Here is a 15,539-nt window from a genome sequence, read left to right as displayed (position 1 = left end):
CAAATAATCATACTGTATAACTAACTATAAAGCAATAGTTTTAAAGCCTAGGAAATGAAAATTTTGTGTGGTATATGATTTCAACTGTGAATTATTATCAGCACTTTAACCAAATACAATGTACATAATATTTATTAAACGTAAACTTTTATTTCACGTCTGTTGTGCGATGTCTGATATTCAAAGTGTTTCCAAAGCTAAAAAGTGTAAGTATATAAAGGCTGATTTTTAGCTATTATCCTTATATGAGTTATAGTGATAATAACTAAACTGTATTCGAAATTTGTAATTATAATACAAAAGTTAATCTAGGCATTGGGAGGAGAGGCGAATTAAAAATTTAAAAAATTCCCAACGGGGATATGGTGCTCAGCCCAGCGTTGACCACCATATCTCTGGTTTGGATTATTCAAAATGAAAAAATCCAAAAAATTTCTTTAGTCGATAGATGAATACAGTCGTTAATCAAAGGAAAAGTCATAATTTTGATTTTTGAAAAAATGGAAGCTTCCAAAAAACATAAAAGTCTTCAAAATGTTTTAAAATTCAAAGTGGTCTAAAATACTGAAATAATTTTCAGAAATCTTATTCCTTCGATTAATACCTGGGGATGATATCTAAGAAGATTGTGTAAAAATTTGAAACCGATCGATCAAGTCGTTTCGGAAAAATCTTATTCATCGACTTTCGAAACGCTGTTTCGAGAAAAACGCGTTAAAAGGTTCAAAAGCAGTTTACACTCACTTTTTTTAATGCGTTTATCTTCGTGAATATTTCTCGGATTAACTTGAAATTTTCAGAGAATTTTCTTAAATATATGTATTCCGGAAATGCAGAAAAAAGAAAAGTTATTTCTATATCTAGTACTTGCTACTCACTTTTTTCCAACGGGTAGTTTTTCTCGTTATAATAAATTTATAGCTGCTGTCTGTTTGTATATGAATTATTGTAAATTACTTCAAATAAATTATTTTTATTATTTTATTTTTAATAAATAAACATATTTAAACAGACAACATTTTCAAAAACAATGAGAAACTGTCGAAGAACTCGAAAGACTTTTTTTTGAAAAACGAAAAAACACATGTGTATTTTAAACTTGAAAATTTTGAAGGAATAATCATGAAATAAAATAAAGTATTAGGTCATTTACGTGAAATTAACTTGCAAATACTTATTTGAAATAGTTCTTCCCAATTTGCGTTAGCTTTTCTTTAACGCTTTAATGGCAAAAACATTCTGGGTAGAATAAACTATTTTTGAACATGGAGAATCTGAATCTGTAATAAAAGCGGAATTTTCCTTAGGAATTTAGAGTTAACTTCTTCCCCATGCCTAGAAGATTAACGCGGTAGTTCGATTTTCATTTCATTACAAAGATTTTTGTTTAAATATTGGGCGCTTGTTTTTTCGTTTGTCAAAACAAAATATTTTTCTCTAGTTCTTCGCCTGTTTCCATACTTTTAGAAAACTCTGTAGATGATATTATTAAATATTTTATTCTTGTTAAGTATATGTTATTTAAAATATTTTTGACATTGCGGATTTTAATTTCGAATATAAATTTTAGTTATATCACTATTAATTGTCGAATTAGTTATTTAGTTGAAAGCATTCGAAAAACTTCAAAAACATTTCCTCCTTCATAGTGACATTTTCTCCTTCATTTCTGTCGATATGGTCCAAAAGTTTTGTTTCTATAACAACGACGCAATCATGTATCGGCTTTAAAGATATAAAGAAGTACTTTTTAGTTAGTACTTTTTACTAAAATCAATAATTGTAAATATCTAATTTAATTCCTTTGGGTTATTACATAAATTTAGATTGATTAAAAAAAATTGCACGCAAACTACAATAAAAACTTTATATTTTGTTCACCAATATATTTTTATGACATTATTTATATATAGGTAATAAAAGATCCGTCATTAGAAAAATATACAATCATCTGTTAAGGGGACTTTTACCTTGGTAAGTAGAAAAAATGAAAACTTTCAGTTTAATTTTAAAGAAATATATGATAGTTATAATTATACAGTCGTCTTATTTATCATTGGTATTGGTTTATTATTTAAAAAAAAATTAAAATAGATAAAAATTAATTTTCCAACTATTGCCCTAATATCTCGATTTCGGATGGTCTTAATTAAATATTAGCATAATAAGAATACAGCCCACAGAAACGCTCATTTTCTATTATATCTTCTTATTTGAATGTAATTCTCGTTGGATATTTTTCATCAATTTAAGCTTGCCGCGCAATTAGGTAAAAATTTTTCCTGACCTCCTGAAAGAGAAGGCGTGTCTATAAAAATTTTTGTAAAGGAAAAATTTGTTAGGCACGCCTTAAACAACCGCCTCTCAATTTTTCAGCGGTTCTGAAATGACTATCAAATACAACGCCTGGCCCATGACCTAAGAATAATACAAAAAAAATAGATTTCTAAATCATAAAATATTGCCTATTTTATACACAAAAAATAATATGATTCTGCGTAAATACCGAGAATATTCCTTCATTGTTCATCACGTGTTTGTTAATAAAATCATTAATTCAGTTTTTTAATTAAAGGATATTAAAAATAATTACCTATTACATTTTTTTCTTAGTCCATGTTGTATGATCATCGTTAAGCTTTTGATGCAATTAACCTTGTTAACAAAATGTAAAAACAAAAAAAAAATCATACATACAAACCTGTTTATATGCAGATTTAAAATACCAAGGTCATTATTAATTAAACATAATCTATTTATAATGGTTTATTATTTTTTTTGAACGCAAAGTACATAGCATCAAAGGATAATCTTTGAATGAATAAAAAAATTTTTTTTTTTTTAATAATTCTCTTAATAGTACAGCAGCTGATTAAAAAAATTGTTTTGTCTTCTTGTCAGTCACTATTAAAGAGACTAAGCCTTATTTTACCATGCATGCCAATCGTGAGAGCGGTTATCGCGACAGCTATATGCATTTTTCATTTTCCTTGTTTAATTTCGATTTTCATATCTAGAGACATTTATAAGCCAATCTTAGGAATAGAAAGTTTGGATCTCAAAATTAATTTTGTTTGAAAAATTCTTTTTCGCCAATAAATTTCCCGATAAATTTTTCGGTTACGGAGTCCTAAAAGTGGTGGGCAAAATAATTATCAAGGTCAGCTCCTGTACTATAGTGGTAGCGTATCTAACAGTTATTTTATTTTATATAATAAATGAATTAAATAATGATAAACAATTTTTTAAATAAGGATTTTATATCTTCAAACAAGGTATTGTTATGTAAACACATTATCAACAGAAAACCTTCAGTTATTAGTATAAGAAAAAGGTTTTTAAACATCAAAAAGGTATTCAACTACTTCGAAATTAGAAATATTATAAAACCATTTATTACCTAATCCTTCTTTTATTGCTAAGAAATACTTTTGTTTACCTAGGATTAGTTAGGTATGTCTTATATTCAGTGGCGAATCACGGTTCGGTATATAAAATAGGATTATCAAATACCAACATGATTTTTTTTCCATTTTAGATATTGGATCTTGCCTTTTTTATTTAACAAGTGAAAATAAACAATTGACTGAGCTAATTTTTAAAATACCCTGTTTAGAAAGTGTCGAATGTCGGATGTTGTATTGTTTTATAAATTAGATAAGTTTAAAAAAAAAAAACATATAATATTTTCTATAATTCTTATACCTGTTTTCCACTAAACGGACATTAGAGTTTATGTTGTACCTGTATTTTCTAGAACATCAAAAACAAAAACAAAACTGAAACAAACGCAAAACTCTTGTTTCCATCAAGCGGATTGTATAAACTAAAAAAAAAAATAAACAAAATAAAAAAAATTCCAACTGACACGAGCTTACCCGTTTAGTGGAAAACTGGCATTAAGGATTACAAGATGGATCCCATATTTACTCAAACTTATATTTGCCTCCTGATCACATTATAAAAATTTTAACTTGATATCTTCCAGAAAGGCAGACAAACAGATGGATGGACTTACGGAAATGGACTGCTTTCTTAGCGGCAACAGAACCATGCTTTTTGAAGCTTATGTTGATTGATGCTTTAAGAATAATTTTACAGAACGGAAATTATAGATTGATGTTGGCTACTCATTGAGAAAATAATTTTGAGAGGTTTTTACCAAGGATACTTTGTTCGAGGTTTCAAGGTCTAGTAACTTTTTCCATTATAAAAATTCTCATAAGTTGCGATTTCCTTTAAAAAGAATATTTTTATTTGCATCAAAAGTGCAGTTGCGGATGGTCCGAGGCCCTCGTAATAAACAACGAAAATCCATATCATCGGTCACACGTTTTCTTTTAGTTTTGGACAAAACTGCACTCATTTCTCATTATTAGATAATCTACTTATTTAAACACCATTCTAAATGCGAATTCATTCGTCTTAAGATTTTGACACAGTTAAAATAAAAGTTAACTATTTTTGTTTTTGAATACGGACATAGTTCACTTTTGCTGAATTGTTTAATAATTATTAATGTTATCAAGTGATCATAGCGGGAAATCGTTGGGAAAATGATAAACAAAGTGGGTGCCATATAATTACACAAAGAAAAGTGGCCAGTAATACAAACGTTCGAAGCTCGATCACCTTCACATTCATTAGGAATTATTTAATTTTTAAAAACGTATTAAACGTATTGGTCGGACTCATATTGAAATTTAGGGATTCAATTAAAACAAACATTACAACTTATTATTTTTTAATATATTTATTTGGACTCAAGTGCATATATTAATTTTTTTAACTTATATAATTATTTAACATTTAATATATGAATAATTATTTTGATATATATATATTTTTTATTATTATAATAATAGAATTTGAATCATTAATTTAACAATATTAATCATTTATAATTAACATTTAATAATAATTTTTATATGTTAATATAAAAAATACTTTATAGATTATAATTAATTATTTTTATATATTTTTTATACTAATACTAAAATAAATTTATTTAATGTAATTTATATAATGTTATCTATTAACAATAAATTAATATATATAGCTCAGACCTCTAATCGGCCAAAAAAGAATTTTGAGGTGGGTACACTTTGTGACCTTGAGGGATGGGTTTTTATTGTCATCAAAAACAAAAATTCAAAAAAATTTTAATTAATTTTAATTAATTTTGGAAAAATGCCTAAAATGTTAATCCTGCAATTACTGCCATGAAACTTAATAAAAGAAATTTTTTTATATTTTGCAGATATTTAGCCGCAATTCGACCTGAGGGGTGTCATTTTGGTCGCTTACCATCTCAATTATCAGCGGCGGTCCATCAATTTTCAAAAACAAACAGGCATGGACCCGTTTCTATAATTAATACGAATTCTTTTTTTCGAATTTCGAATTATCTTAAATAGTACATAAAATGTAATACCTTTTCATATTATTATAATCCCCCAATGCCCACCGTTTCCGATAAAAAAATTTCTCAATATCAAAACTTCAATTGCTTATAACTAGAGAACGGGCCAATTTTTGTTCAACTTTTCTGAATTTTTGTTTTTGATAACATTAAGAATCCATTTCTCATGGTCACAAAGTGTATACCTTAAAAAAAAATTTTGGCTGATTGAGAGTCTGAGCTATGTATATATTTTTTTTCTATTTTAACAGAGATATTCATTAAAAGAAAACCAGAAGTGAACAACTAAGATCACTTTCAAGACATCACCTAATAAGATTTCAAAAACTATAATATTATTCAAACTTTTACTTTAAAATTAAATTTACGAATTGTGTTTCTACAATTCATTAGAAACCGGTATTTAATTCGAAAAAAGGATTGGAATTAACGCAACTCCGATAATATTGTTATACCGACTATAAAGAAAAAAAAATGAAATCTAAATGAAATAGGGCGTCCAGATTTTCATTTATTTTGGAGCGAAACAGCGAAATTCCAAGGTACTTTTAGCTTTGCATTGACATTGGTAAACAAATTTTTATTTTATCATTAAACACCAAGTTCAGCTTTAAGCAGTCAAGAGTCGCTAGCATGATAAAACAGTAAAGGGTTATTACTCCGATTGAAATTCTGTCGCATTATTTATTCACACTAATAGTGAACTAATACTAATCCATCTATTGTTTTCGAAATCAAGTACGATTGCCAAAAAAATCAGATTATATATACGGAAGTAACTCGAGCGTTTCAATTGAGCAAAATTTAAAAATAAGTTTGGACGATATTAATAATTTTTTTTTAATATCCGCTATGAGAAAATATTCACATGCTGATATTATTCAATACCATTGTATCTCAAATACTAAAGAGCTCTATTTCGAAGCATCAAAGATTCTTCATATCTACTAGTAATGATTTCATTAAGTCGGTCAGAATTCGCTAGTTCATTACAACTTAACAATAAAACCATAAATATATCAAAATAAATATATTTTTGTTCGGAAATGAAATCCATTAAGTGACTCTATTTTATACTACGCATGAGGTATTTTTTCTTTTTAAAGTTTTTTACAATTATCTACAAATACTTCTACTAGATATACAAGGGATGCAAAAGAAGATATACAGTATAAAATTCATATCCTAGGTATTAGTTAATTTAGCATCAGTCACAAAAAGAATTACAAAATTGACTATTATTATAACAGCATCTTTTAAAACTTCCCTGCGCCAACGTTAACCAACCCTGTCATTTAATTGTTTAGGAATATTAAACTATAAAATGCTTATTACTAATAACAAAGAAACTGAAAACCTTTAATAATTGTATACCTACTTATGCATTCGTTTATAATATTACATTTTTTTTCTTAGATTAATCTTGGTTATTTAATATAATATGAAATTTCTGATACAATCATTTAATATTTACATAAAATTTAAGTATACTAATAGTTTTAATTTAAAATTTGTAGGCTCACAACAAATTTTAAATTTTCACTGAAGATATGCTACCACAAAATATATCTATTAACAATTATTTTTGTAAAAAAATCCTATTTACATCAGTATTCGAAAAGTAAAATGCAATTAAAAGGGAGAAAAAAATCTTTCTGTTTTATGAACTTCCTTTCCGTAGGTAGCATAAAGCTCAAAATAAAAGAAACAGAAATCTTAGTACATTAACTACAAATAGTTTAATGAAACGTATTTCTTTTGCGTTATTCGTTTAATGATAAATTCTCAGCACTCGGCAAGTGTTCTACATAAAATGTAAAGTATTATGCTAATTACATGATATTCGCACAATGTGTCGTTTTATATAGGGTTGGTTGCTACATGTGCGAAATATATAAGAGACATAAAACTTGTGTTCAGTCCTATTGCTGCAAATTGAAAACTGTTTCAGTACAATTTATAGGCTGGCAAATTATTTAATTTCCATTTTCAAAAATTAATAAAATTCTTACTCTACGACATACTTTCTATGTTTTTACATATAAAGAAACTTTACGAAATTTTACACTGTACAGGCAGTTGCAGAAAGTTATTAACTAGCGTATTTTATTCTCTAATATTTTTTCATGTAAAATTTATTAGTTTCCTTGCAAGCAATTTTTATGGAAGTGGGGGAGGGTGCTTTATTAAAAAATACAGACGAGTAACAGTCAAAAAATTTTACGACAGTAGATTTTGAAGTAAATGATGAAATATTTATCGAAATCTTTGCAAATATAAAAAATAGAAGGTACTATGAAACTTTTAAGTATAATTTCTTTGGAAATACAGTCAGGTACAATCACAGAATGATATCCAAATAGTATAACCAGATCCGGAAACGTATGTTAAAAGTTACTTTCAAAAATTTATGTATGAAAAGTTTAGTGGATGATAGGTACTTTTTATCAGCAATTGTCTGCAATGATTCCGAGAAAGTATAACTTTAAACAACTACTTAAAAACCTTGAGGAGTAGATTGAAGTGAAAGAAACCAGCAACACCTGTTCCAACATCATATATACCTCCATTAATTTAACTAAAAATCTAAAATTGATCTATTTTCTGTATAAAAGTATTTTGAATAATTCCGACTCATACTTTTTGAAAAATAGAATAATAAATAGATTTTTAAAGAAATCTGGTTTGGATATAATTGAGGGATAATCTCAAGGAAGAATGTTTTAGGGTTTAGAAATGAAATAGTATTTTGAATAGAAGATTTGTATAAAAAAAGTAATGCAAATAAAATTAGTAAAAACTATCAAAAATCGATTTATAAAAAAAAAAATAATGTTAATTTAATTATAATAAAACGTAAATGTCGCGAAAATTATTCAAGATCATAGGAAATACATGTCATAAACTGTACTAACAGTGGCGGATCCATCCATAAAGGCATGATTGGCATGCCCATCACCAAAATAGACTTATGATTTCAAAAAATTAAAAAAAAAAATGTATCGCTTTAAATAGTTGTTCCTACTATTGTTCCTAATTGCATACTAAACCGACTCTGGATGGCCGAATGGAAAACAAAATGTGAAAGTAATTCCTCTTCCAGAATCGGTAGCTCATCTCATTCAAGCATGCGACCAAGATTTGCAGCGTAACTCTACCGGCCAACAGAGCTACTGCAGAGAGATCGTTTTCTACTCCTAACGGGGTAATTATGATTTCGCGCAACGCTCTATCGTTTAAATTATTGTAAGTTGTAAAAATTTCATCAAAATTGGTTCAGTAGTTTAGAGTCTAAATGTGACACTGTGATGTGTAAATAACGAACGCACATTTACATTTGAAACTAACATTTTACAGTTTTATTAATTAACAAATACACTGCAGGTATAGAATCTTGGTCAGAACGTCATATATTTTGTAAAAATCTCCTTTGTAGGAATTCACTATATCGATCATGAGCGAGTTCATACTCCGATTCGCATTTGGCCGATTTTCGGGTGTTGTGCCATGCCCATCACCTTTTTTGAGGGATGGATCCGCGCTTGTGTACTATTTAAAAAGTAATAGATCAAAATGGCCTACAATATATTTTAATGAGGTATATAAACAAAATGTTTGCCCTTCCTTTGGCAGGTCTACCAACACTCAACTAATTTTGTAATAACTACACAAAAGAATATTTTAACCTTAAGTTTATGGTTAAAATATTCCTGCCATAACTAACTATTCGAAAGATATAAGTAATAATGAAGTTGATGCTATTTATATTATGAAACATTTACCTAATAAATATTAATACTTAGTGTAATAAACTCTTAGATTTAATAATACAAATACATAAATTATAATATCACAGAATAAGGTTTTTTTGTGTATATATTAGAATATTAGATATTTATACAATGAGTAAAAGGTTTTTTAATCTTCAAAGTTTCTCATTACAATTTTATTAGTTAAAAATTTTCGAATTAAATAGTTATAAAAGGTCTTACTCGCTTAGTGTAGAGCCAAAATATACACCATCTTATAGAAATATTTATAACTTCCAAATATTAAGTCAATAACAAAACTGTTAAGTCAATAATAAAACTGATTTCTGAAATTCTTCATTTGAATAATTATTACAGTAACTTTATACATTATAGTATGCATAAAATCCGGTAGTTCTGATTCGTAGACTTGTTTATGATGTTATTGCAATGAATAATCCAAATTTGTGACCTCGAGCGCTGAACGCAACTATGTCAAAAATCGAAAAATCCGTGAAAATTTCAGCTTTTTTCATATTTTGGCGATTATAATCCTAAAGGGGTAGTTTTTCAAGTTCCTTTTTAAGATGTTTTTAAAGTAGACATTTGCTACAATATGAGACTAGAATCGTCCCTGTAGACCAACTAGTTTCCGAGAAAAAGCTATTCAAAAGCTGGAGGTAGTTCCACTTAACTCTGACGGAGAGTGCTAGTGTTCTTCTGGGTCAAAATTATTTCAAAACGATATAATATTGCAAAAAATTGCGAAGTTCGAAATAATGACAAACTTTGAAAGGATTTATCTCCGAAACTATTGGGTATACAGGGACGATTCTAGTCTCATACTGTGGCAAAGTAAGTCTACTCTAAAAAATATGACACATAGAAATTTGAGGAACCTTACAGGGCGACTTGGAATATTACCTACTATCATATTAAAGGCTCAGCAGACAGTTACCAGATGGTTAAAAGAACATTTTATTGGTTTGATAATTGGAAAATATTCTTTTCATTCACTTTGATGATTGTATATTTTAATGGGACTCTTGATGAGATAAAAAATTTACACATTATTCTAAGTGTTTTATGAGAATTGCGGTCAATTGAATAATAGATTTTTAAAATAAGACTTAAATATTTAATTTTTGAAACCTATAAAAATCTATTACAGAGTTTGCTAGTAAACATTACATTATACTATCTACAAATTTAAAGCATTCTTACGTTTGTAATGGTCGTCATTAAATACATTTGAATTAATATCATCATATTATATGCAAATTTACATTAATGGTAATGGTATAATAATTTTTTAGATTTTAGATAAAATAGATTTTTAACAATAATAATTATTTTAGTTAGTTGTAAAGTTCGTAATAAAAAGGAAAAACCATAAAATTTTTACATCTAAAATTTCTTAATTTATTTGTATTTATATAATACTAAAATGGTTTAATGTATTAATTCAATTCAGACTTGAAAGTATTATTTGTGTGATATTTTCAATAAATTGTTTATAGCTTTGATTTTTATAAGAGATATCGAATCATATTTGGAATATTAAAAATATTTTTTACGTTTTCGTTAAAATTAAAAAGATGTTTTTTAGTTTTAATCAAATAAAATAAGTTCATAAAATGTCTAAAAATAATTTATTTTTATTTAAACACCTATAAAGTACTTAAATGGTTTCTTACGTTCTTTGTATCGAAATTATAATATTATTTATTTTTTCCAACTTATTATGAGGGACTCTAAGAATCCAGTGGTTAATCCAGTCCCTTGCTATACTAATTATTAATCCATTATTTATAACATAGATTATTGAAAAACTGATTATGTTATAATTAATTAAATTAATTAGATTTATTACATTAACTAAATCATAAAATTACTAAAAAAGTAATGTATTCAACATCTTGGGCAGGCATGGGCGAGTTATTTTAAGTCTAATCACCATTGTTATAACTTTATTGTGTGTCTCTTTATCCAAGTCCGCAATGCTCATAGAGGAGGAAGCGAGACGGGTATAAAACTTTTCTTCCTATCTCAGGTAGTCACTGTCTTACTTGTATTTTAGGTACAGAAATCTGAGGGACTTCTCCAAGCCTCGTTTGCCCATGCCTGATCTTGGGTAATAATTTTTAATGTCATGTGTTTTTTTGGAATAATTCGATGCCCACATTTTTGATGCCCACAAGTCTTTGAGAATTCTAATTCATAAATTCTAAATGAATTCTTATTTACGATTTCGACGACCATTTTAAAAACAATAATTTGAGACTTGATAATAACTTTTAAGGAATTCATTATTCACTTCACAAAAAGAATTCATAAAAACTACATTTTCCGACCTCATAAATATAATTTTTTAAGAGTGATTTTTTCACATCATAAAAGAGAATTCTTTAATAGCTTCTTTTTCTGAATCGAATTAAAGCCAAAATCAATGCTTTAAGAAGTTTTTTCGACGTCTAATGTGTTATTTAAAACTGACTTCTTAAAACAGGACACATTGAGTTATTGTTGCCACTCGCTAGATAATATAGTTTGTTTCTGACAATTCACAAGAATAAGTCTTTTAGAGTATTTTTTTTTTGCGACTTTATACTTCGATAATATCAAAATAAGATACTAAATCACTTATGAATCGAAATAGTTTTTATTCTTATATTCCAAATATGAAACAATATTTTACTATAATAATTTTCTTATAAATAATGATTTTCATATGTGCGTTACATATTTTAATTTCAGTTTGTTTCAATTTCATTTTTGCAAGTGTCAAAAACTTAAATTTTATACAATATTTCAGTTCCGTAAACAGTGTGAACGATAAAATAAGAAAGAAAAATTTCATGAGAAATTTATTTGGAAAATATTTTTTGTATAATTATATACACTTTTATTTAAAGCAAAAAATGAGCTTTTTATAAAATTGTCGCCACTGTTTACAATATTCAAATTTTATAAATCTATAATAACATTCAGGCAGCTTGTTGACTGATATTAGTGCCTAAGCAACGAAAAACGGCAAATAATAAATAATTTTAGTTTGCACAAATGAATATTCTTTTATAGCCTTCCTTAAATAAATAGGTGAGCATTTTAGTAGTTAAATTTGTCCATCATCATTTTGGTGCTGTGGAAAATCCTTTACTCGATAATAATGCACCCTTCGTTGGTGGAATTGGAGAACTGGTAGCACTTCGTGATACCTGCCTTACTGGTGGTGTTAATTGTGATACGGAGCTACAAGGACTTTCGGCACTAGATTGTTGCGGCATCACATTTTGCGTAGTAACCGTACTAGCAGCTGCTGCTCTTGGTGTTGCAAAACGTCGTATTGGCGGGCCACCAATATGACCACTTAGTGAATGTATTGGTATTTGATATATACGCAATGGTTTGATTTCTGGCGATGCTGCAAATAAAATAAATTCATAATAATTTTAAATTTTAAATCTGTGTTATTATTTCTGAATATATATATTACTGAATATAACCCTTCGTAACCAATAGATATATCCTATGTCAAAGTACCTGTACTAAGTCTTAGCAAAATATCTTCAAAACTGAAAAAGATATTCATTTACAAATTGCGATAATTCACTGTCAAAAATTAAAGGGTAACTAGGGTGTCTAGGGTTGTGAATTATCTGGGGTCACTGCTTAGTTATTTTATTTAAAGCAAGATTTATTTGCCCACAAATTTTGGAATTTTGGGAGTTTACATGGGATTTAAAAAAAATATTTTTTAGGAATTAACTTACAATGTGGACTAGATGGCGGAGAATGTGTTGAATTTGTATTATTTGCTGATGAATCTGAAGTTGTTAAACTATTTTCTCTTTGTTCAATTTGTACTGGAAGCCGTTCGTTTTTATTCGGGAAAAATTCTGGCGATGTTGTCGCAAAATAAATATCATTTTTTGCTGTGATTAAATTTAAACGTGGCATTGTCATTGAATGTACTAAATTACCATTTACAATTAATCGTATTTCCATAGTGTCCGATGTGAATGCAATAACATAGGGAAACGCGCATACTAAAAAAAAAATAATATCAAATATTCAGAAATTATAAGTAGAGAATAACCGTCAATGATTTCACGACAAAATTTTGCTGCTGTAGTTGCATGTTTTGTCGCGGATCAGAAACCATTTTTTATCTACATTTGAAGGCACACCAACGAAAACAAACTTACCAATATTTGTAGGAACGCTATTCCAATGAAAATCAAAATCTGTAGTGCTTGTACCATCATCAACCAATTTTTGAAAATGACACGTATCTGCAAATGTAAAAAAAATTTGCCGATTATTTAATAATTTATTGTAGCATTCTTCCCCTATTAAAATTGTATACATAAGCTTATGAAGACGAACGAAAAGACTCTTTGTCAAATTTCTTTCTAAGGCCTTATTTTGGATATATTGTTAATTAAAAAGTAATTATAGATACTCACGATTGTAACACAGAAGCAGTTCGATTTCCTGATCTTCATACAAGTCTAATGCAGCGACTAGATTAACTTTCGTGCCATCAACAGTATACAAACGTTGAATTTGATTTGTTCGATCACTTACAATTTCCCAGTGATGTTTGTAACCAACACAAATGAGATCGTTTTGACCTGGCGAATGTATCCCAGAACTGGCACCATCTAATAACGTTAGCATGGTAGCTGGTTCTGTTAATGTTATTTCCTACAAAAATCATTAGTATTATTTTTAGTTATTATTATTTAACATAAAGACATATTTATTATTATTTAACATAAAGACATCAAGGGAAGATCTGTACAACGCTCTACCACAAAAAGCGCTTCTAAAAATTCGACCAAACTTAGTTTTTTTTAAGACCATATATTTTACATAAATATAAAAACGTATACATATAGGACATTTCTTTAATTTTAAAATCCTGTTGTCCGATGCTGCTCCTGTAGACCATCTCCTGAAGGTCCTCCAAAAAAAGGTATCTTTCGGTGAGAAAATTTCTTAGTCAATAGATGAATACAGGTTTATTAATCGAAGGAATAGTCAAAATTATCATTTTGACAAAATGACAGCTTCCATTCCATCCAAAAAAATTCAAAATTCCTCCAAAAACTTCTAATGGTCAAAAATATCGAAATAATTTTCAGGAATGTTATTCCTTCAATTAATACCTGGAGAAAATATCTAAGATGATTGTGAAAAAATTCGAAACCAATCGGTCGAGCCGTTTCGGAAAAATCTCAAAGTTTTAGCAAACCAAATTTTATTTAAAGTCGTACTTAATTGCATTAAAAACCATGCAAAATTACTGCATTTTATCACTGATATAGAACTTTGTATAAATCGTTCAGTGATACTCCCCTGGGGTGTATATATTCCAGGCACAAAATCTAGCGCTTCACATGAGAACGTCTGGATATATTTTCTTATTTGTAGTTCAAACAGTTCGTAAAAGTCCGAATAGAAGTAATAGTCCTGAATATTGGAAAAAGTGAAAATGAAGTTTTGTGGGATTTTTGTATGAAACCAGATGATGCTTCACATTCGAATGATGTGTATGCGTCATAATTTTTTTTTTCATTTCGAGTTAAGAGTAAAAGGAGAGATAAGTATTTCTCACTGTAGAATATCTCAAATCTAGGGCAATGAAAGATTGTAGGCAGTTTGGCATTGAATCTGATTTGCAATTTTTAATAGTAATAGTTTGACCTAATTAGTTATTAGTTCGATATAAACAATCTCTAAATATTGTTTTCAATGAATGTTGATTTTTCTTTACCATACATATTTAGTCACAAACTTGTGAACTTACCTTAATGAATGTAAAACCTTCAACTGTATCCGTATCACTGGCCGGACACCAAGCCGTCCATGCCGCCGAATGTCTCCATTGCATTATTACAAGTTTTCTTCCGATGGCTACACACATTCGTAAATGCGAACCACCTAAATTAAAATGGAAATACTTGGAGTAATTATTTTCAGAGAAGATTGTAGATAGCAAAAATTTCAGATACCTCATTACTTCTATCGATATTCTATTCGATATCGAATTTAGTACGCAAGTTTTAAAAGTAACTTTTCTTCGGGGTGGAGTATGTGAGTGGTATATGTTTTCTTTTAGATTATTGAAATGGTAAATTAGAAACTATGATGGAAAAAGGAAGTATAAAAACAAGACTCGCTATAATGGAGATAATGCGATGGTAGCAGAGAATTTTCTAATACAGGATGGACAAGTTTAATCAATTATGACCAATACCTCGTTTTGTAGTTAGCTAATCAAAAAATAACTTAAACAAGCATTGTAAAGTTTGATGGGAGACATCATGTTCTGACATCAGATTGAACCCTACAGGCGAATG

General features: G+C 28.2%; 1 protein-coding gene across 1 annotated transcript in view; it reads right to left on the bottom strand.

Annotated features, from left to right (window-relative positions):
* Positions 1-12,230: 12,230 nt before the first annotated feature.
* Positions 12,231-15,539, bottom strand: part of LOC123292613 (GTPase-activating Rap/Ran-GAP domain-like protein 3) — a 176,602-nt gene continuing 173,293 nt past the window's right edge. Inside the window, exons 14-18 of the mRNA XM_044873327.1 lie at positions 14,987-15,120; positions 13,641-13,881; positions 13,380-13,466; positions 12,945-13,220; positions 12,231-12,595 (exon numbers count right to left, since the gene is read on the bottom strand). Coding sequence (XP_044729262.1) covers positions 12,303-12,595; positions 12,945-13,220; positions 13,380-13,466; positions 13,641-13,881; positions 14,987-15,120 — 1,031 coding nt within the window. The 3' untranslated portion in view covers positions 12,231-12,302. The remainder of the gene's footprint in view (positions 12,596-12,944; positions 13,221-13,379; positions 13,467-13,640; positions 13,882-14,986; positions 15,121-15,539) is intronic.

Source organism: Chrysoperla carnea, chromosome 2, assembly GCF_905475395.1.
Source record: "Chrysoperla carnea chromosome 2, inChrCarn1.1, whole genome shotgun sequence".
In the NCBI taxonomy this organism is placed as follows: Eukaryota; Metazoa; Arthropoda; class Insecta; order Neuroptera; family Chrysopidae; genus Chrysoperla; species Chrysoperla carnea.
This window is presented reverse-complemented; position numbering and strand designations above follow the sequence as displayed.